The sequence below is a fragment of the Typha angustifolia genome, chromosome 4 (assembly GCF_048772165.1).
Source record: "Typha angustifolia cultivar Huaian chromosome 4, ASM4877216v1, whole genome shotgun sequence".
Taxonomy (NCBI): domain Eukaryota; kingdom Viridiplantae; phylum Streptophyta; class Magnoliopsida; order Poales; family Typhaceae; genus Typha; species Typha angustifolia.
The window spans coordinates 10,567,472-10,590,716 of NC_133242.1; the positions used below are offsets into that span (position 1 = coordinate 10,567,472).

At 41.4% G+C, this 23,245-nt stretch overlaps 2 protein-coding genes across 2 annotated transcripts; both read left to right on the forward strand.

The window, feature by feature from the left end:
• Positions 1-461: 461 nt before the first annotated feature.
• Positions 462-3,003, forward strand: LOC140758667 (G-type lectin S-receptor-like serine/threonine-protein kinase At2g19130). The gene has a single exon (XM_073094910.1). The coding sequence runs from the start codon at positions 462-464 to the stop codon at positions 2,913-2,915; it is 2,454 nt and encodes an 817-aa protein (XP_072951011.1). The 3' UTR covers positions 2,916-3,003.
• A 5,034-nt stretch (positions 3,004-8,037) lies between these two features.
• On the forward strand, positions 8,038-9,992 carry LOC140758668 (G-type lectin S-receptor-like serine/threonine-protein kinase At2g19130). The gene has a single exon (XM_073094911.1). It carries the CDS (start codon positions 8,223-8,225, stop codon positions 9,990-9,992), a length of 1,770 nt encoding a protein of 589 aa, XP_072951012.1. The 5' UTR covers positions 8,038-8,222.
• The last annotated feature ends 13,253 nt before the right edge of the window (positions 9,993-23,245 follow it).

Sequence of the window (23,245 nt, forward strand, 5' to 3'; positions counted from 1 at the left end):
AACCTTTGGAAGTCTTATTATTGGTGGAGCACTTGTTGGGTTTCATTGGAGACTTACTTCTAGATAGGATTCTCTTCAACAAAGGAAGAAGGAATTTGTCGCTTCCAGAGTTGATTAAGAATAGAAATATTATGTTTCACCTTTCACCCCCTATGTCTTTATGAATTTATGATTCACATCTTATCTTTTGCATTTACATCAGGATTTTTTTTCTTTTTTTATAAAATCTTTTCCTATATCTCTAAAGGGTAATTTAGAAAATCTAAATCGAATATTCTTTTTTCTGATATATAAAAAAAATATAAAGTCCAATAAGTCACAAAGTAACTGTAAATTTATGAAAATATAGGGAGTAAAATGAAAAACTTCTCCAGATAGCTATATATTATATTCCTGCATCCTGACAATTTAATATAGTGGCCATCTTCTTCCTTCTCTCCTCCCAGTTTGTTTCCCCGAAGATGGTAGCTTCAAGCAATCCATGGCTCACTTTCTTCTTCTTCTTCTCCATTCTTATTCTTCTCTTCCAACCTCCTCTCCTCCTTGCAAGTGACACCATCTCTTCCAAACAATCACTGTCCGGGACCCAGAAGCTCACCTCCCAAGGTGGTAAATTTGCTCTCAGCTTCTTCCAAATAGGTAACTCTTCCCAAAATTGGTACATAGGAATCTGGTATAATACTATCTCAGAGAAAACATCAGTTTGGGTTGCCAATCGAGAGAACCCAATTGCAGACCCTTCCTCCTCTGAGCTCAGGATCTCCGATGATGGCAACCTTGTCCTCCTCAGTCAGCCCGAGTCCATAATTTGGTCTACAAATGCATATATAACATCCAATTCCTCTGTTGCTGTGATCCTTGACAGTGGAAATCTTGTTTTGAGAGATGGGTCTAATAGTTCCAAGGTTTTCTGGCAAAGTATAGACTACCCAACAAACACGTGGCTCCCTGGAACCAAGCTTGGGCTCAACAAGGTGAGTGGAGTCGACCAGAGGCTTCGTTCTTGGAAGAATTCAGAAGACCCAGCTCCTGGGATCTTCTCGCTTGAGCTGGACCCAAATGGGACAAGCCAATACTTCATAGAATGGAACAAAACTAGGGTCTATTGGACTACTGGGATTTGGAATGGCCAAATCTTTAGCTCGGTCCCAGAGATGACAGCGCATTATAACTACGACTTCCAGTTTGTGAACAATTCAGAGGAGAGCTACTTCATGTTTTCCGCTAAGGATGACTCGATCACCTCCAGACTCATCATGGATATCTCTGGCCAAATCAAGTTTTTGACTTGGATTGAGACTTCAAAACAATGGACACTGTACTGGTCCGAACCAAAAGCTCAGTGTGAAGTTTATGCTCTATGTGGACCTTTTGGAAGCTGCAATGAGAATGCATTACCCTACTGCAACTGCTTCAAGGGATTCAGCGAAAGGGATGCAAGTGGTTGGGCTTTGAGTGATCATAGTGGGGGATGTGTAAGGAATTCTCCATTGCGATGCAACATTAAACATTCTGGGATGAAGACGGGGAAGGATAAGTTTTATACTATGGATAGTGTGAGATTGCCTGATAATTCTCAGAGTTCAGATGCTAGAACTGCTGAAGACTGTGAATTGGCTTGCCTAAGCAACTGCTCTTGTACTGCCTACTCCTATGCCAGTGGATGCTCTCTATGGTATGGTGACTTACTTAATTTACAAGACCAATATAATGGCACTGGGGGAGGAACTCTTAACCTTCGCCTCGCTGCTTCAGAGTTTCCTAGTTCCAAGAGCAACGGTGGACTTGTAATTGGTTCGGCTGTTGGTGGAACTGCAGCAATTCTTACTTGCCTCGCAGTTATTTTCCTCCTAGTTTGGCGACATCGGAGACAAAGGCTTCAAAGAATACCAAAGACAGCCGGAGGTGCTCTCGTGGCATTTCGATACAGCGATCTGCAGCTTGTGACAAAGAACTTTGCGGAGAAATTGGGGGGAGGTGGCTTTGGTTCTGTTTTCAAGGGATTATTACCTGATTCAACTGTAATAGCTGTGAAGAAGCTTGATGGCCATAATCAGGGAGAGAAGCAGTTCCGAGCCGAAGTGAGCACGATCGGAACAATTCAGCATCTTAACTTGGTTCGACTTCTTGGGTTTTGCTCTGGAGGAACAAGAAGGTTACTGGTGTATGAGTACATGCCAAATGGTTCACTCGACATGCAGCTGTTTCAGAACACACCGACGGTCTTGGACTGGAACACAAGGTACCAAATTGCTCTTGGAATCGCAAGAGGACTATTCTATCTGCATGAGAAGTGCAGGGACTGCATCATACACTGCGACATTAAGCCGGAGAACATTCTCTTGGATGCATCCTTTATTCCAAAAGTGGCTGATTTCGGATTGGCGAAGCTTGTAGGCCGAGATTTCAGCCGAGTTTTAACTACACTGCGAGGAACAATAGGCTATCTCGCGCCGGAGTGGATAACCGGTGTGGCTATCACTGCAAAAGCTGATGTTTATAGCTACGGCATGATGCTTTTTGAGATTATATCAGGCAGGAGAAACACAGAGCATGGGGAGGGAGGGAGAGCATCTTTCTTCCCTACACTTGCTGCAACCAAACTTATGGAAGGGAATCTGGAGAGCTTGTTAGATCCCAGGTTAGATGGTGGTGCCAACTTTGAAGAGCTTGAAAGAGCTTGTAAAGTGGCATGTTGGAGCATTCAAGATGATGAGAGTTCTAGGCCAACAATGGGTCAAATTGTCCAAATCCTAGAGGGATTTCTTGAAGTTAACACGCCACCGATTCCACGATCTCTGCAAGCTCTCGTCGAAAGTCCAGGTCACATAAATTTCTTTTCAGACATTTCATCGAATCAAAGTTCTCAGGTGCGGAGTACCACTTCCAATAGCTCCCAAGCTAAAAGCATGTAGGCAATCAGTTTTATGTACCCGAGGATGAGGCCCTATTACGTGTCTATATACTATCTAAGTGTACTCATGTAAACTTATATACTTCAAGCTGCTCATCATTTAAGCTTCTTGCATATATTTTAGATAGTAATCACCATAAGAATCATTTGCTCTCATATGTCAGTTGTCCAGTGTGGAGTAGTGTAGCACTTATTCTACTTTTTCTAATGCAATATGATGAAGATCCTCGTTCGTACTCATTTGTAAATAATGGTTGTATCATTTTGAGTACATTCACATGTATAGAATTATCTTGATCTCAATAGACGGTACTGTATTTCCTTATGCTTCATGATGTTTGTCATTTGTTAACTTCCCTTTGTAAAGGTGAAATAACAGCATTCCGTTTAGTAGTTAATTAAGTTGATTTCTGTTTTAAGTACCCGACGATGAGGCCCAGCTTGATGCCTATTGTCCAGCTTGATGCCTCTGCTTTTTTTCATTGTTATTATTGACAAATATAATATTAGCTTATATTCGTCTAACATTCTAATTGTTTCAGACTGACAGTGTTCCTATGTGTTTAAGCTACGAAAGTGAGCCCAATTTGAGTTCTAACATGTAGGTAAAAGAGTACTTAGTTGACGTGGTTATCATCGAAAATTATTAATGAAGCTATGTATCGCGAGCTTGCTAATGGAGGCATATTAAACCATTAGAGATATAGTAAACTGCATCATTATTTGCAACAATGATGAAAAATGAACTTTCAGTTAGGATCTTCAATTTGCTGTGTAACGAAGGGCAGACTTCAGTCCCTGAAGCTATCGTTTTCAAATTATTATTTTCTCTATCTTTCCTTGTTTGAAGTAAGAACATTATCGAAGTCCTTCAAGCCCTTAGCTACATGGTTGATTTCGTCTGTTGACCAAGAATCTAGTAGCTCTCGGCATATTTATTGAATTCTTACCTGGATAATCTGTTGGAAAGTGTTTTAAATTATAGACAGAGTAGTAGTGATACACTTAGTTAGAAACTTTTTTTATTGTATTAGGTATTTAATTTCATTAGACTAAAATTCATGTCGATCGCTTTCGAACGCAGGTGGGGTCACGTTCGAACGCCCTTGTGAATGCCTGTATCAGGTTCGTAAATACAGAGAACACATATTGTGCGTTCGAACGCGGTCAGGTGAGTTTGAACGTGGGTATTCGAACGTCTGTATCGCGTTCGCACATCCAGAGATGGGGCTTTTTTTTTAGTGCGTTCGAACGCGATCAGGCGCGTTCGAACGCGATCGACAGGAATCCTCTAGAATTAGGGTTTCATTTTGTTTTAGGACTTATTTGCTAGCCTCTATAAATATGTGGAAGGCAACCAACTTTATTATGCTATTGGATTCTTGATTTTTTGCCTCCTATTTTCTCTCTAGACTCCTCTTTCCACCCTTTTCACCATCTTTTCACATCTACCGGTGGCAAGGTTTCTCTTTGTTTATAATCTCCCTCGTCTGTCGAGTCACTACTCTTCTTTGGGAATCTTGACCACTTCATTCCCTTCGTCTACTTTCCTTAATCACTTCCACAATCCACACTCATCTCCATACCTATCCATAACCCTAACATCCACTCCATCTGTCACCACCACCATCACCCACGTTATTCCATGTTTTCGTCCTTGCTACAGTTCAAATCTGTAATGCTCCCACCCGGCACGGGCACGTCAAGCCCACGTGCCCACACGGCACGCGCGGCGCACGCAACAGGTTGGGTGGGGCCTGTCACGCACAGATACTCTCCTGTGCATATATAATCATGACATCATCAAATAACACCTGCTAACATATCCATGATCACATAATCCATCGCCAAATAAACCATACTATCAATCAAATAAATCTGTTAACATATAAATATCCAAGTCTATAATAATACATACTATACCACTACCTACTCTGTCAAAATCCACACAAGCCACAACAAACCATCAAGATATAACTAAAACAACTAATACAAGAGTACGCTATGATTCGACCTGTATTATACAAATCATCGTCTAATATAAAAGAGTATAAATATCAAATACTAGTACAACTCAATATCTATATAAACTATCATCTATGCCGTGTCGCATCTATAGCTTACCTCATCAGCACTCTAAAATATCTTTTTAAGATATCTCGATTCGCTATCACGTACCACATATTTGATGAGTTAGAAAAAAAATAAAGGAGTCATGAGCAAAAGATTCAGTGAATAGACCTTACCCCGAATTAGTGATCCCAAATCGAGAGTAAATCATGTACTGGATAATATGAATCAGAAAGAGCATTATGTCATGAATGATTATATGAATGTATCCTCAATAATACATAAATAAAAAGTAGATAACATGTCATACTGATAAAAGTATATAATCCTCGATAATGAATGAACAAATCTCCATGTCATATGATCATCATAACTCTCTATCAAATATGACATATGATGCATGCCGACCATGACCATGCTATGATATCAAATGCAACCATATATGATATATATTAACCACTCGATAATCAGGTAATCCGATGATAATAAAATCATATGCATTTCTCAACATCTCAATCATCAATGTCATTTCTATACGTCATCATCATATTAGACCACTGTGCACAGTCAACACCCAGTACTTGGTTTCAACATCATGCTCGAAGACTCAGAGCATACTCCGCCACCCGCAAGAGTATCTCAAGAGTATTACAAATGTTTTTTTCAAATTTTTGTTAAAAATAACAATTACTTGGTAGATAAGTACCATACAAAATTGATATCGACAGACAAGAGACACCCGATATTTGAGAAGAGCTTGTCGTAGTTTAGATATGTGTCTTAGTTAAGTGAATCTTTCGTAGCCTAAGAATAATGTAGACTAAAGCATAATGTTATGTGTAGTATTATATATTATGATATGCATAATATTTATCACATTCTTATTTTTTATGTTATGTTCTTACTATATTTTTGATGATATGCTACATGGATCATAAAATTATGTGTGCTTTAATAATGATGAATATGGCATGATGATTACGATAAGAACTTATGCATATGAGGTAGATGTTGTAGATCTAATGATACTCCATGCCGTAGAATTGCAGAGTACTACTAAGTTATGTGCTATTGATTTCGCTACATGCAATGATAAGAGAGATAGGAGATATCAGGATCGATATGGGCTACAACTGGAGTCTTTAGTTCGATAGCTACAAACAACTTAGTATATGTAGTGTCTCGGTGATGTATGAGCGATGTTATTGCTAGTTATTTATTATTGTTTATTGTTTGTATTTACTCTGTGTGATTTATAATATATAATGTGATTGCTCTATATGAGTTTATGATATGATGAATATTAATTAGTTATGCTCTCTATGAGCCTATAATATGACATGCAATTGCATAATATGATATGATAAGCCATTAATAGATGATAAATGAGATTGGCCTACTATTTATTTGGATTACATTTTGTTGTCATATTTTTCTTGAGCAAAACTTATACCATTACTACATTTTACATTACTCGTAGATTACGCTTGTTAAGCGTAGAGCTCATCACCTTTTAGGAAAATGTATTACACATCTAGAGGAGTCTACGAGTTTATTATGGAGTAGATGCTGCTATTATTAGTTATTTTTATTTATATTATTTATATTTATTAGTACTCATGGTGGGTTTGATACTTTTAATTTGTATGAACATGTAGTTCTAGAGACTTATTATAACCTGTATTTTATATTAAATTTTTTTTTCTTGTTGAGCTTATGAAAAATATTGACTAACAAATCACGTGAATATCACGTGGGTATTTAATATGTCGAATCAAAATTATTTAAATTAATTTTTGCTCCTATTTGTATGTTGACTCAACTTTATGGCACATTGAAAGTAATTTAATTAATTTTTGCTCCTATTTGTAGTTTACCTCAACTTTACGGCACATTGAAAGTAACTATTATACTACTATTCTAGATTACAAGTAAATACTAAAATTCTCTATTCTAGATTAGAGGTACAAATTTAATTGTTAGAATTACAGTAGCTACTTTAGATTTTTCCTTCATCTCATAGCAAGTTATTTTAAACATTATATATGATCTTTCCACCACCCATATATCTCCATCCACATATCTCGTGCTGCAAAGCAAAAAATGCTAGCTCAATTATTTTTTCTAATTTTTCCGTTCAATCTTTTTATATATATCTTGCCTCCTACCATCTCTCATTATATATTTATACTCCTACCACCTATTTTTCTCATTATATATTTATATAATAACACTGTAATTTAAATTTATAAATCAAGTCAATGTCATTTGAGTCAACTGCCATATGAGAGCAATTGAAGTCATGGTCAACTGCCATATGAGAGCAATTGAAGTCATGGTCAATAATCTCGATATACGTGACTTTCCATGCATTTTGGTCTTCATTTTTTTTTCCCAATCAAATGTTTGATTTAACGAGGGAAAGAAATATCTCGTTTACCTTTGATAGAACGGAACCAAGAAATTGACATCCTGCGCAGCGATTACATCACACCGTCGATTCATTCATTTCAACGGTGCTGATCGGAGACCCCTTCCCATCGAAGTCCCCAGTATACTTGAGAAAACGACCCAAGTAAATGACCCAAAGAAATGCAAGCAGGGTCCCGCATTTAGAAGTCTTGATATTGGAGCCCTTTCTCGGACCTAGCCGTTGGGTTTCATTGGAGACTTACTTCTGGATAGGGGTGACAATCGGGTCGAGTTAAGCGGATTCGGGTCGGGTCAACATTATCTTGACACGAACACGACCCGATTAATAAACGGGTTGCATTTAGTAACACGAACACGACCCGATTGATAAACGGGTAACACGACACGACCCGCCTAACCCGTTTAATAAACAGGTCAAGTTAATACGACATACTAACACGACCCGTCTAACCCGTTTAATACAAATCATATATAAAATTTAATATTTACTGATTTATTATATATAAATGGTGTATTACACAGATACAATCCTAATAATTCATACAATATTAAAATTAAACGGGTTAAACGGGTCACCCGACCCATCCGACCCGCCCGACCTGTTTACTTAAACGGATTAAACGGGTTAAGCGGGTCATTGACATAAACCCGAACACGACCCAATTAATAAGACCCAGCTCCCGGGATCTTCTCCCTTGAGCTGGACCCGAATGGGACTAGCCAATGCTTCATACGATGGAACAAAACTAGGGACTATTGGACTAGTGGGGCTTGGAATGGCCAAATCTTTAGCTCGGTCCCAGAGATGGCAGCGGGCTATAACTACGACTTCCAGTTTGTGAACAATTCAGAAGAGAGCTACTTCACATACTCTGTTAAAGATGACTCAATCACCTCCAGACTTATCATGGATACCTCTGGCCAAATCAAGCAGTTAACTTGGATTGAGACTTCACTGGAATGGACACTGTTCTGCTCACAGCCAAGAACTCAGTGTGAAGTTCATGCTCTATGTGGGCCTTTTGGAAGCTGTAGTGAGAATGCATTGCCCAATTGCAACTGCTTAAAGGGATTCAGCGAAAGGGATGCAAGTGGTTGGGCTTTGAGTGATCACAGTGGGGGATGTGTAAGGAATTCTCCATTGCGATGCAACATTAAACATTTTGGGATGAAGACGCGGAAGGATAAGTTTTATACTCTGGATAGTGTGAGATTGCCTGATAATTCTCAGAGTTCAGATGCTAGGACTGCTGAAGAATGTGAATTGGCTTGCCTAAGCAACTGCTCTTGTACTGCCTATTCCTATGCCAGTGGATGCTCTCTATGGTATGGTGACTTACTTAATTTACAAGACCAATATAATGGCACTGGGGGAGGAACTCTTAACCTTCGCCTCGCTGCTTCAGAGTTTTCTAGTTCCAAGAGCAACGGTGGACTTGTAATTGGTTCGGCTGTTGGTGGAACTGCAGCAATTCTTACTTGCGTCGCAGTTATTTTCATCCTAGTTTGGCGACATCGGAGACAAAGGCTTCAAAGAATACCAAAGACAGCCGGAGGTGCTCTCGTGGCATTTCGGTACAGCGATCTGCAGCTTGTGACAAAGAACTTTGCGGAGAAATTGGGGGGAGGTGGCTTTGGTTCTGTTTTCAAGGGATTATTACCTGATTCAACTGTGATAGCTGTGAAGAAGCTTGATGGCCTTAATCAGGGAGAGAAGCAGTTCCGAGCCGAAGTTAGCACGATTGGAATAATTCAGCATCTTAACTTGGTTCGACTTCTTGGTTTTTGCTCTGGAGGAACAAATAGGCTACTGGTGTATGAGTACATGCCAAATGGTTCACTAGACAAGCCGCTATTTCAGAACACTCCGACGGTCTTGGACTGGAACACAAGGTACCAAATTTCTCTTGGAATCGCAAGAGGACTAGTCTATCTGCATGAGAAGTGCAGGGACTGCATCATACACTGCGACATTAAGCCGGAGAACATTCTCTTGGATGCATCCTTTATTCCAAAAGTGGCGGATTTCGGATTGGCGAAGCTTGTAGGCCGAGATTTCAGCCGAGTTTTAACTACACTGCGAGGAACAATAGGCTATCTCGCGCCGGAGTGGATAACCGGTGTGGCTATCACTGCAAAAGCTGATGTTTATAGCTACGGCATGATGCTTTTCGAGATTATATCTGGCAGGAGAAACAGAGAGCAAGGGGAGGGAGGAAGAGCATCTTTCTTCCCTACACTTGCTGCAACCAAACTTATGGAAGGGAATCTGGAGGGCTTGTTAGATCCCAGGTTAGATGGTGGTGCCAACTTTGAAGAGCTTGAAAGAGCTTGTAAAGTAGCATGCTGGTGCATTCAAGACGATGAGTTTTCTAGGCCAACAATGGGTCAAATTGTCCAAATCCTAGAGGGATTTCTTGAAGTTAACACGCCACCGATTCCACGATCTCTTCGAGCTCTTGGAGAAAGTCCAGATTACATAAATTTCTTTTTAGACATGTCATCGAATCAAAGTTCTCAGGTGCGGAGTACCACTTCCAGCAGCCCTCAAGCTAAAAATGCCTGTAGAGCGTAGACAATCTGTTTGCATTATAAATACTTCCTATTTCACTATGTTTTTAATCAATTTGTTTTGCTTTACTTTTTAAAAGTTTCTCACAACTACACATGCGAAAGAATTGAATAATTATGTTATACTTATTTTCAAGGTGTTTTTCTCTAAACATTAAATAGAAAAGAAATCAAAGTTCTAAAAATACATGTTCTCTCAAGTCATACTCCCATTTTAATGCGACAACTTTAATGAGTGGATTATTTGAAGGCATACTTCATTTCAAAAGAGATACGCAAGAGATAACATTCATTGCTATTTTAAAGATATTCAACCAATCACATCGAGAAACACATGCATGATCCTAATATAATCTTTATTTCTCGCTAGTATTGCAATCGTTCATATCTTTCTCAATAGTATAGTTTAAGTGCACAAGGGCAAGACTACAAACCTGTAACACCCATTAAAAAAAAAAAAAAAAAAAATATTAAGCGCACGCGCCATGCGCGTGCACCCTAACCGCAGCTCGCAGTTAGTTGCGAGAGGTGGGAGAGAAGTGCGCCGGAGTGGAGTTAACTCCACTCCGTTGCCCTCTCCACCTCTTCTCTATTTAATCTCCACCCATTTCCCCCTCGAGTTCCTTCTTTTCGGAATCTTCCCTTCTTCGCTTTTCCCTACTCTCTTTTTTCTCCTGAGCCGCCGAAGTTTTCGTCACGGGCAGCGAGTCACCGGAGCGCCGGCAGCCAACCAAAACCTCTCACATCGATCGTCAGGTTAGCCTTCATCCCCTCTTTATTTCAATTTGAAAATAGCCTAGTTAAGCATGCGTAATTAGGATTTTATTTTCGTCTGCTTTCACCGGAGAAATACGCCGACCGGCTACCTCGGGTCAACCACCCACCGGTTCGAGAAGTTTCCCTGTTTTTCCCCCTTGCTGTAGGTACCCAAATTGGGTACCCACGGGGCGCGAGGGAGGCGATGCCATGTCGCCTCCCACCGCCGGGTTTTCTTTGGCACCAACGGCCACCAGCGGCGGTGGTGGCCTCACTCGTCAACCTCGGCCGACCCACCTCTTCACTTGAAAGAGGTGGGTACCCGAGAAGAGGGCTTCGAGCCCACCTAGCTCTGAGTTGAAAACTCCATGGCCGCCGGCCATGGAGTTCCTCAACTCTTACCCTCCGGCCGCACTAGCCGAAGGTTCTATCCACTCCTGCGCCCAAGTCGAACTAGTCAACTTGGGGAGAAGTTGCTGGAGCCGGGGGGGCTACCGGTGACGAGGATCACCGACAGCAACACCCCTCTCCTCTGTTTCTCCTTCTCTGTCAAGGAGACGAGGAGAGGGTGGAGGTTGGGCCCCCCACCGCTCTCTCTCTGTGGGCTGTGGCATGGGCTGCGTTGCAGCCCAAGTCCACAGTCCCCTTTTTTTTCTAAGGTCTTGGTGGTCCACCCCTTGATTTCTGGTGGGCTGCGGGAGACCTCGCAGCCCACCTCCTTATTTGTTGTCAGACTGGGCTCTGGAGCCCAGTCCACCATCTCACCCTGCTAGACTGGGCTCTTGAGCCCAGTCCATTACCTCTGGTCCAGTGGGCTGCAGGCGAGTAGAATTTTTATAATAGTCTTTAAAAATGCATGCTTATGTCATATCTTATCTGTGATAGTTAAATGTCGTTTTCTTATGAAACTTATATGACATCTCATATTTGCATTTAATTACATGTCAGTTCTTACTTGTATTATTTATCACTTAATGTACATGTATGATAGACTCTATGTTGTTTATAATATCTATTATTGTGATGATTATGTTAAATAAATAATAGAAGTCATGGCACCACGTGCACGTATCACTATTAGTCAAGTCCCAGTTAGGCAGTGCCCTTTTTACCTACTCAATCCGAGGTTAGTGGTAGAGTGTATATTATATAGTATCATATTAGCGGCCTACACCTGAGGTCGGTAGCAGGTGGAGCATTCAGGTGATTACACTGCCCTAGTTGGAGACTTGACTAGTATGGTATTAGAAAAGATGATTGAGAGGAAGGGATTGTAGTTTTAGCGGTACCCGAGGACGTAGGGTCAGGGCGTCTATTGAGCAGTGTGCTCTTACCAGCTGTATGTGATGATTTCGCTCTGTGCGATAATTACTAGAACGGTGTTGATGGGCCTACGACTGGGGTCCTTAGTCTGATGGCCACAGACAACCGGTCATATGCAGTGTCGTCAGGCATGTATGGGCGATAATACCACTAGTTGACTAGTCCCCCTCGATTTTTATGATGCTATGTGAGATATGTTATTGTGACTCGACTCCTGTGTGGATTTCTATGTAAAATAAGCTATAATGATGAAAGCTATTAAAAGTCATAATGTACATTTTTTCCTGACATGTTATGAGTTGCATTTTTACTTATCATGTAATATTCTTCGATTATTATTAGATTTTACTTGCTGGGCCCCGTGCTCACCGCCATTTTTGGTGGAAATATTTCAGAGATGATTATAGAGAATGCGGACATCGAGGAGTAGCAGATTCATTCCTTATTTTTAGCATTTGTTTATTCTATCATTTCAGTTGGACTTAGCCCCTGCGAGGGTATTTATGTTTTAGCAAATTTGTGATGGACTTGTATTCCTAGAGGCTTGTTGAGGCCTGTGATATTATAATTCAGGATTATTTGTTGGATTATTATGGTATTTCTTGACTTATTCAGATACTTGGTGAGATTATTTCACTGACCGATCACGTGGGAATCACGTGAACATGCTCCACGTGAAGAACACGTGAATTTTTGGAAGTGGGTGTTCCAACTTGGTATCAGAGCATAGGTTTACCATAATCTGGCAAGTTCTCTACGGTACAGTCCACATATTGATTTAGGGAGTTTAAAGACCATGATAGTTTGGACATAAGAATGTTAGAGACATGTAGGTGTAATTTTAAAAATTTTAAATAAATTATCTTGAACTTAATAGGAATGTCGCCTAAACGCACTAGATCGATCCGTGCGACTGTTTCTGAGGGAGCTTCTGCTCCAGTTGATGAGCCGACCGTTGATGCTTCAGCCAGCAGCGTAGAGGCCCTCGGGCGTTTGGTCAGACAGCAGGAGAGGTTCATTGAGGAACTAATTCGCGAACGCATGACGGCGGCCAGGACAAACCCGCTGAGTGGATTGTCTGAGCATCTCACTATAGCCGATCAAGCTGGAGGGGGGTCTTCGTGGCCACTAAACCGGTTTATGCAGCTAAATCCTTCGGTGTTTAGTGGCACGACTGATCCCATGGAGGCGAACTGGTGGCTTATGGACGTGAAGAAGATCCTGACTGCTTTCAGATGTCCAGAGGATCAGCAGGTGACCTTCGCTAGTTTTCTTCTTCATGGGGAAGCGGAAGAGTGGTGGAAGGCCACTGAGCGCTTGATGCCAGATCGGCCTATGGGAGAGTACATCACATGGAAGGCGTTCACTGATGCCTTCGACCAGAAATACTTTCTAGCATCCCTCCGAGTTGAGCTGACACGGGAGTTTACCTAGTTAAAATAGGGGAATATGACTGTAGCTCAGTACGAGGAAAGGTTTAATACCCTGTCCCGCTTTTGCCCTAGAGTTGTACTAGATGATGCTGCCAGAGCTGAGCAATTCAAGATGGGGCTACGGATTGAGGTCCGTAAACAGGTGAACATGGCAAGAAACCTGACTTATGCGGAGCTAGTGGAGAACGCAGGGATAGCCGAGAGAGATCTACTAGAGGAGTATTCTCAGCGGCAGGATCGAGTGGCCAGACGTCCAGGTCGCTTGGATGGGCATCCGCGAGGAGGTGGTTCGAGTTGGAGTGGACCCTCTGGATCTTATCGACCAAGGTTTCACCCCTATGCTGGTGGTGCCAATTCTGGTGCAGCTCCGAGCAGATCCAGCTCACAGAGTTCGGGCGGACCTAGTAAGGCATCACTTTCTATCAGCACCGGGAGGCCAGCAGCGGTTTCAGGCAGCACTAGTAGCGGAGGATCTACTCGACGGCCTACCTTGGAGGAAAGAACTTGCTATTCATGTGGTCGAAAAGGACATCTATCTCGGGATTGTCCTGGTACTCAGGAGGTGACCTATCATCATTATGGACAGGCTGGACATATTCGACCCCGTTGTCCTTTGTTAACTGGTGGGTCGGTCACTACCACTACGCCAGCTATTTCTGGAGCCTTAGGAGCTAGTACTGCTGTGAGTAGAGGACGTGGTGGGGCGCGATCCAGGACCTCTAACAGGGGTAGAGGCGGACGTACTGGACGAGTATTTGCTATGACGGAGCAGGATGCGGAGGCATCTAATGATGTGGCGACAAGTAACAATTAAAATATACTTCTTTTTTTTATTTTATTTTTAGAATTTAGAATTTCTGTTTAAATAGAAGTTCAATTGTTCCTTAATCCTTCTAATAATAGGAAATGATGTCATAATTATTACAAACTTAATAGAAGAAGTTTTGTTTATAACTATTTATACAATGACAAGCACTATGACATTATTTTCTCATACTGCTAAGATTTTATTCAATCCTGGGGCTACACATTCTTTCATTTCTACCTCATTTCTGAGATATGCTGATATGACCCTAGAGCCTCTTGATGAACCTCTATTCATAGCTACCCCGATGGGTGATTCTTTGGAAATTCGTCAAATTTATAGTTCTTGCATTTTGACTTTTGGCGAATGGGAATTTAGGGCAGACCTTTTAGCCCTTGAGATGCATGATTTTGACTTGATTTTGGGTATGGATTGGTTAGCCGCTTATCATGCCAGCATTAACTGCTACAGCAAGGAAGTTATTCTGCAGCTTAATGATGGCATGGAGTGTCGATTGTTTAAGAATCGACAGGTGGACCACCCGTAGTTAGTGGCGATCATGTCTGATGAGTCTAGTGGGGCTCAAGCCTTAACTAACTTACTGGTGGTTCGGGAGTTTCCGAATGTTTTTCCTGAGGACATTTGAGGGCTTCCACCAGACAGGGGAGTTGAGTTTACCATTGATCTGATTCCAGGAGCAGGACCAGTCTCAGTCTCCAAGGCTTCTTATCGTATGGCTCCAAAAGAAATGGAGGAGCTTAGAGGACAAATTGATGATTTGCTGGATCGGGGATTTATCAGGCCTAGTACATCACCTTGGGGAGCTCCAGTTCTCTTTGTTAAGAAGAAAGATGGCACTCTTCGTCTCTGCATTGATTATCGGCAACTGAACCAGCTGACTGTGAAGAACAAATATCCCCTACCTCGTATTGAGGACCTTTTTAATCAGTTGCGTGGAGCTCGGGTCTTTTCGAAGATTGATCTGAGGTCTAGATATCATCAGCTGAGGATTAGAGAAGCGGATGTCCCCAAAACCGCTTTTCGCACTCGCTATGGTTTGTATGAGTTCTTGGTTATGCCTTTTGGGCTAACTAATGCTCCAGCTGTCTTCATGGACCTAATGAACCGAGTCTTTCGTCCATTCTTTGATCGGTTTGTTGTGGTCTTCATTGATGATATTTTGATATATTCAGCCTCAGAGCAGGAGCATGAGGAGCATCTTTGGGTGGTACTAGAGACTTTGAGGAAAGAAAGATTGTTTGCCAAGTTTTCAAAATGTGAATTCTGGTTGAACGAGGTGGTGTTCCTAGGGCATGTTGTGTCAGGGGAAGGTATCCGAGTTGACCAATCCAAGATCACAGCGGTCTTGGGTTGGAAGCAGCCAAGCTCTGTGGCAGAGGTGCGCAGTTTTCTTGGGTTAGCTGGATATTATCGACGCTTTGTGGAGGGATTTTCAAAAATCTCGAGTCCTCTTACCAGGCTGACTCGGAAGGACCAGCGTTTTGTGTGGCCGGGTGATTGTGAAGAAAGCTTCCAGGAGCTAAAGAGGAGACTTACTTCTGCACCTATTCTCATAGTGCCTCGTAGTGGAGTAGGATATCAGGTCTACTATGATGCGTCGTCACACATGGGCCTGGGCTGTGTTTTGATGCAAGAAGGCAGAGTTGTCACTTATGCTTCACGGAAACTCAAGGATTATGAGCGTAATTATCCCACCCATGACCTAGAGCTGGCAGCAGTGGTCTTTGCATTGAAAATTTGGAGGCACTATCTTTATGGGGAGAAATGTGAGATTTTCACTGATCACAAAAGCTTGAAGTACCTTTTCACCCAAAAGGAGCTGAACTTGAGGCAGCGCAGATGGCTTGAATTGGTAAATGATTATGACTGCACTATTAGCTATCATCCAGGAAAGACAAATGTGGTAGCTGATGCCCTGAGCCGGAAGTCTACAGGCAACTTGGCTTATTTGATCACTCAGCAGGAGGGCATCTTAAAGGATCTACAGAGGATTGATATTCCTATTATTTCCAGCAGAGCGAGCTCAGGACTTTTTGCTCATTTGGTGGTGAGATCGACTCTAGCTGAGAGGATCCGAACTGCATAGGCGGAGGATCCTCACTTTCTGCAGATAATTCAACAAGTCCATGGGTCAGGCAAAGGAGGTTTTTGTATTGATGATACAGGAGCCTTGAGGTTTGGAGATAGATTTTGTGTGCCAGATGTGAGTGAACTTCGAAAGGAAATTTTGGAGGAAGCTCATCAGACTTCTTACAACGTCCACCCTGGGGAGACGAAGATGTATCATGATGTTCGCAGGTCTTTCTGGTGGCCAGGACTGAAGAGGAACATAGCGGAGTTTGTATCCCGATGCCTAACATGTTAGCAGGTAAAGATTGAGCACCAAAGACCTGCAGGGACTCTCAGACCTCTACCCATTCTTGAGTGGAAATGGGAGCATATTACTATGGATTTTGTGGTTGGACTGCCGGACTATAAAGAAGAAAGATTCCATATGGGTAATTATTGATCGGTTGACCAAGACTGCTCATTTTCTTCCAGTTAACACCACAGATTCCATGGAGCAGCAGGCTACCTTATTTCGAGATGAGATCTTTGCTCGCCACGGGGCTCCCATGTCCATCACCTCTAATCGGGACCCTAGATTTACATCTAGATTGTGGCAACAATTTGCTAAATCTCTGGGTACCAAATTGCAGTTCAGCACAGCTTATCATCCTCAGATCGACGGCCAGTTAGAGCGGACGATCCAGACATTGGAGGACATGTTACGTGCTTCAGTTGCTGATTTTGGACTTAGCTAGGATAGGCATCTTCCTTTGATTGAATTTGCCTATAATAATAGTTATCACTTTAGCATCGGGATGCCCCCTTGTGAGGCTTTATATGGTCGGAGATGCCGGACACCTATCAGTTGGGATGAAGTGGGGGAGCGGAAGATAGAGAGCTCAGAGTTGATCCAGGAAACCATTCTCAAAGTCCGAAAGGTACGTGAACACTTGCGGGCAACCCAGAGTCGACAAAAGAGCTATGCTGATCGTCGACGTCGAGATCTAGAATTTCAGGTTGGAGATAGAGTTTTCCTCAAAGTCTCACCTTGGAAAGGAGTTGTCTGATTTGGGAGGAAGGGCAAGTTGAGCCCTCAATACATTGGACCTTATGAGATACTGGGGCGGATAGGGTCAGTTGCATACCGTGTGGATCTGCCTTCAGAGTTGTCACAAATTCACAATGTTTTCCATGTGTCAGTATTAAGAAAATATTTACACGATCCCTCCCATGTGTTGAAAGAGGAACATATTCAGCTGAAGAAGGATCTGTCTTATAAGGAGCAACCCATTCGGATCGTTGATAGATGCGTGAAGGTGCTTCGGAGAAGGAACGTACCACTAGTCAAAGTTCTTTGGCGGAATCATGGAGTAGAGGAAGCTACTTGGGAGCTTGAGGAGGAGATCCAGTCCACTTATCCTCACTTACTAGATAACTCCGGTACGTAATTTCGAGGACGAAATTTTTATTTTTTTGGGAGTAGTTGTAACACCCGTTAAAAAAATAATAATAAATTTAAGCGCACGCGCCATGCGCGTGCACTCTAACCGCAGCGCACGCGCTTGGCGCGTGCGCTGACTCCTTCTTCCCTCTTCCCCACCTCTCGTAGTTAGTTGCGAGAGGTGGGAGAGAAGTGCACCGGAGTGGAGTTAACTCCACTCCGTTGCCCTCTCCACCTCTTCTCTATTTAATCTCCACCCATTTCCCCTCGAGTTCCTTCTTTTCGGAATCTTCCCTTCTTCGCTTTTCCCTACTCTCTTTTCTCTCCCAAGCAGCCGAAGTTTTCGTCACGGGCAGCGAGTCACCGGAGCGCCGGCAGCCAACCAAAACCCCTCACCTCGATCGTCAGGTTAGCTTTCATCCCCTCTTTATTTCAATTTGAAAATAGCCTAGTTAAGCATGCGTAATTAGGATTTTATTTTCGTCTGCTTTCACCGGAGAAATACGCCAACCGGCGACCTCGGGTCGACCACCCACTGGTTCGGGAAGTTTCCCTGTTTTTCCCCCTTGCTGTAGGTACCCAAATTGGGTACCCACGGGGCGCGAGGGAGGCGATGCCATGTCACCTCCCACCGCCGGGTTTTCTTTGGCATTAGCGGCCACCACCGACGGTGGTGGCCTCACTCGTCAACCTCGGCCGACCTACCTCTTCACTTGAAAGAGGTGGGTACCCGAGAAGAGGGCTTCGAGCCCACCTAGCTCTAAGTTGAAAACTCCATGGCCGCCGGCCATGGAGTTCCTCAACTCTTACCCTCCGGCCGCACTAGCCGGAGGTTCTATCCACTCCTACGCCCAAGTCGAACTAGTCAACTTGGGGAGAAGTTGCTGGAGCCGGGGGGGCTGCCGGTGACGAGGATCACCGGCAGCAACATCCCTCTCCTCTGTTTCTCCTTCTCTGTCAAGGAGACGAGGAGAGGGTGGAGGTTGGGCCCCCCACCGCTCTCTCTGTGTGGGCTGTGGCATGGGCTGCGTTGCAGCCTAAGTCCACAGTCCCCTTTTTTTTTCTAAGGTCTCGGTAGTCCACCCCTTGATTTCTGGTGGGCCGCAGCCCACCTCCTTATTTGTTGTCAGACTGGGCTCTGGAGCCCAGTCCACCATCTCACCCTGCTAGACTGGGCTCTTGAGCCCAATCCATTACCTCTAGTCCAGTGGGCTGCAGGTAGGTCTGCAGCCCACTCTCTCTCTCTCACTCTCACTTAATTTGCTGGGACTTGAACTCAGCCCAATCTTTAACATTTTTTTTTAACCCTAGCCTAATTAATTTTGAGTCTATTATTTTTCTTAAATTCTGTTAGCTACCTAAATTGTAATTATTATAATTTTCTCAACCATGTTATTAATAAAATTAGGGACTATACAAAATCAAAATAGTATTTGAATTTATTAATCTTCTCAATTATCTTCACATTTACAATGTGAACGGCTCTAATGACCATTATTATTTTAATTAGGACAAATAATATCTCGGACCTAGAGAATCAAACTTAAATATACACAACAAGATGGTTAGTTTATAAGTCCATTAATTTTATGTCTATTTTATTTATAAATTATTAGATTCAGCATTGTGCGGGAAGGATCTTGAAATTCAAGAAGAGCCGACTGATTAGGAGAGTAAGACGGATTCCAGAAATACCCCAGGCGAGTAGAATTTTTATAATAGTCTTTAAAAACGCATGCTTATGTCATATCTTACCTGTGATAGTTAAATGTCGTTTTCTTATGAAACTTATATGACATCTCATATTTGCATTTAATTACACGCTCCCCTCGATAAGTAGAAGCCAGCCAAGAGGAAGCCTAGCTGCCAGAGGTGGTCGGCAGCGAGAATCCACATTGCCTCGGCTGTCCGGCGGCTCAATCCACGAGGGTGCCGAAGGAAGCCACCAAGGGCATCCTCGCAAAAAAGGGAAGCTCACCGAACTAACACGACAAGGCACGAAGCCGCCGATTGGCCGAATCACAGCGAAAGCGATAGGAGGACACACTGGTGGAAAAAACTCAAATTAATTAACTAATTATAAATCAAACTTATCTGAAAAATGAGGGAGCTCTGATGCTTCGATCCACGGGGTCAGTGATTTTGCGACGCTCCGACGCGATGGGAAGAAGAAAGAGGGAACACCAACTATGGGTGAGGAGAAGGAAAAAAAAAAGAAAAAAACGAAAAGGAAGGAGAGAGAAGAAGAAAGAGATAAGGGAAGAGAGAAAAGGGGCACACATGTGTGCCATTAAGCTCAGCGCACATGTCGGACACGTGTGCACCATTTTTTATTTTTTTTGATGTTACAAATTTTGTGTTCTTGTAAGTATCAAATACTTGTTCAACATTTGTTTTCGTCATCACTAATCATTCATCTCATTTCTAATAAACCCTAAACATATATATATATATATATATATATATATATATATATATATATATATATATATATATATTACGCGCAACAATCTTCTTTGTTCATCTCATTTATAGTAAATCATTAACCTCTATTCCTAAAATTCTTAGCAATCTTCTTCATTCATTTCATTATCAACATAAATTTTGATTTGTCTTGTTCTTATGTTCCATACGTTCTCTAGTCGCATGATAAACCCTTTTTAAATTCACATAGGGTTGCAATTAAGTCAATCCTTAGGTTTTACGTTAATATTTTATATTTTTGTGCACCCACGTAATTTGTTGGGTAACTCGTTGGATACGAACGTAAATTGCTAGCAACTTACGTAATTCCATGGATATATATATCTAAATAATTCTATAGGTACCTATGTAATCACCTATGTAATTCCATATAGACTAGTGTAACCCGTTAACTGTCAACATAATCTGCTAGGCCCCCCCTTATTCGCTATTGACCAACGTAACCCATTTACGTTGGTGACATGTGTAAGACGCTTAGTACCAACGCAAGGTCTTCTAGATACCGGCGTAATAATACATGGGAACAAACGTAAGACCTCCAATATTCCTTGTTTTAATAGTTAATATATTTTTGTCGTGCAGATAATTGGATGAAGAGATGGATGCTTATGCTATTTCAAAAACTATATAATTCTTTATTTTAATCGTTATCTCGTGCCTTCGACGATGACATTTGTAATGAAGATAGAGAGATAAATGAAGACATTAAATTCTTTTCAAAGAACTCAAAAAACTTCTCACAACTCTACTCTCATGTAATCTCATATAATAAGGAATAGTTTTTCCTCTAAAATACTCTACATTTTGTGTATAAATGATAAACATGTCAAATTATTTCTCCATACTTTATTAAATGAAAAGTAGAATTGTCATAAACTTTTAAATAGTAAGACGAGAGCAAATTAAAAAATAATAAAATAGGAATAATTTGTAATGGAAATAAACATATCTTAAATTGCAAAACTCTCTTGAAATGTTGTTCAAATTATTTTACATATAAGACCAATTATAATTTTATTCTTAGTTTGACTAAAATTATTTTAAAATTTCTGTCACTCTCTCTCTCTCTCTCTCCACACACATATCTCATTCTACAAACTAAAAATTCTCCCTAACTCAAAATTTTCATTCAATACCATTTATTTCTTCTCTCCTATCATCTACCTACCTTATTATATATTTACAAATATGCATCACATTCTTACATATACACTTTATATATCAAATCAATATCATCTCAGTTAATTTTTTTTTTTTTTTACTTCTGACCATTCCTATATGAAAAACACATAAACACAAATATATATCTAAACCCTAGGCAATGATATCACTCCTTTACTTAAGTAAAAAGCGAAAGAAATATTAAAAAATAAAAACAAAGATGAATACCAAGATTTTAACGTTGAAAACCCCAAATGGGAAAAAACCATAGATTCAAACTCGGATCAAAACCAATCACTAAATAATGACAGTTATAAGACTGACTCACAAATTAACCCGTCGATCCCCACGACTTTATTCCACTCAGTCTTGTTTGCTAGAACCCATGATTCACCGCTTCTCGTGATTGATATCCAACTTAAATAGCCCTCAAAATTGATTTTTCGTTTAGATAGCATTTAAGACAAAAGTTTAATGGCTTATAGAAGAGTTGGACCTTGTTGGTTAAAAAAAACAATGTAGCCTCAAGAATTCTCCTTCAATTGCCTTCACCCAACCCCCCTAGAATTAGGGCATCATAATGCTTATATATGTAGCCAAGATAGAACCAAATCCAAGTCATATCCGTAATCACGAAAGTTCAAAATTTGCATATTACGCAGGTGCATTCGAATGCAACCCGAGTGCGTTCGAACGAGCCCAAGTGCGTTCGAACGTGGTGGCTTGAATTTTATAGGTTGCGTTTGAACGCGCAAAAACATTCCTCTATATGTGTGAACGTATGCAAGGTGAGTTCGGACGGCCCTTAACTACGTTCGAACGGCCCTTAACTGCGTTCGAACGACAGAAACAACATTCTCTGTATGTGCAAACTCCATACACGCGTTCGAACGGTCCGAACGCGTTCTCTGTATGTGTGAACGCTTGTGCTCGCATTTGAACGACCAGAACGCATTCTCTGTATGTGTGAACGCCTGTGTTCGCGTTCGAACGACCTGAATGCATTCTCTCTGTATATGTGAATTCCTAAGAGCACGTTCGAACGCGGTGTGAACACGAAAACCCTTCTCCTTTGATATTCCAAATTTTCAATCCAAATACTTTCTAGACTTATATAAATGCTCATTTATATGTATAAAAACACTTAGCATATGTTGTATACAATTGCCAACACTAAAAACCTAACACTATAATCATGCGAATAGAAAGTGCCTGTAACACGCTCAAATCATGGTCAAAAATCTCATGTCGTCTTTAATTTTTCCTGTTAAATGTTTGATTTAACGAGGAAAAAAGTTCTCTTTTCCTTCGCCAAAAAGGACCAGGAAATTGACGTTCTAAGAAGCGTTACATCACACCGTTCATTTATTCGATCTAACAGTCGTGATCGGAGAACTCTATTTTGTGGTCCTCCAACAGATTACACAGCAGAAGGAATGACTTCATGCAGCCCAGGAATTTGACAATCCGAAGACAATTAGAAAAGCATGCGTGGGTCCAACATTTGGAAGTCTTATTATTGGTGGAGCACTTGTTGGGTTTCATTGGAGACTTACTTCTAGATAGGATTCTCTTCAACAAAGGAAGAAGGAATTTGTCGCTTCCAGAGTTGATTAAGAATAGAAATATTATGTTTCACCTTTCACCCCCTATGTCTTTATGAATTTATGATTCACATCTTATCTTTTGCATTTACATCAGGATTTTTTTTCTTTTTTTATAAAATCTTTTCCTATATCTCTATAAGGGTACTTTAGAAAATCTAAATCGAATATTCTTTTTTC

Coding starts and splice junctions, on each gene's coding strand:
- LOC140758667 (XM_073094910.1), top strand. CDS start 462: ATGGTAGCTTCAAGCAATCCATGGCTCACTTTCTTCTTCTTCTTCTCC.
- LOC140758668 (XM_073094911.1), top strand. CDS start 8,223: ATGGCAGCGGGCTATAACTACGACTTCCAGTTTGTGAACAATTCAGAA.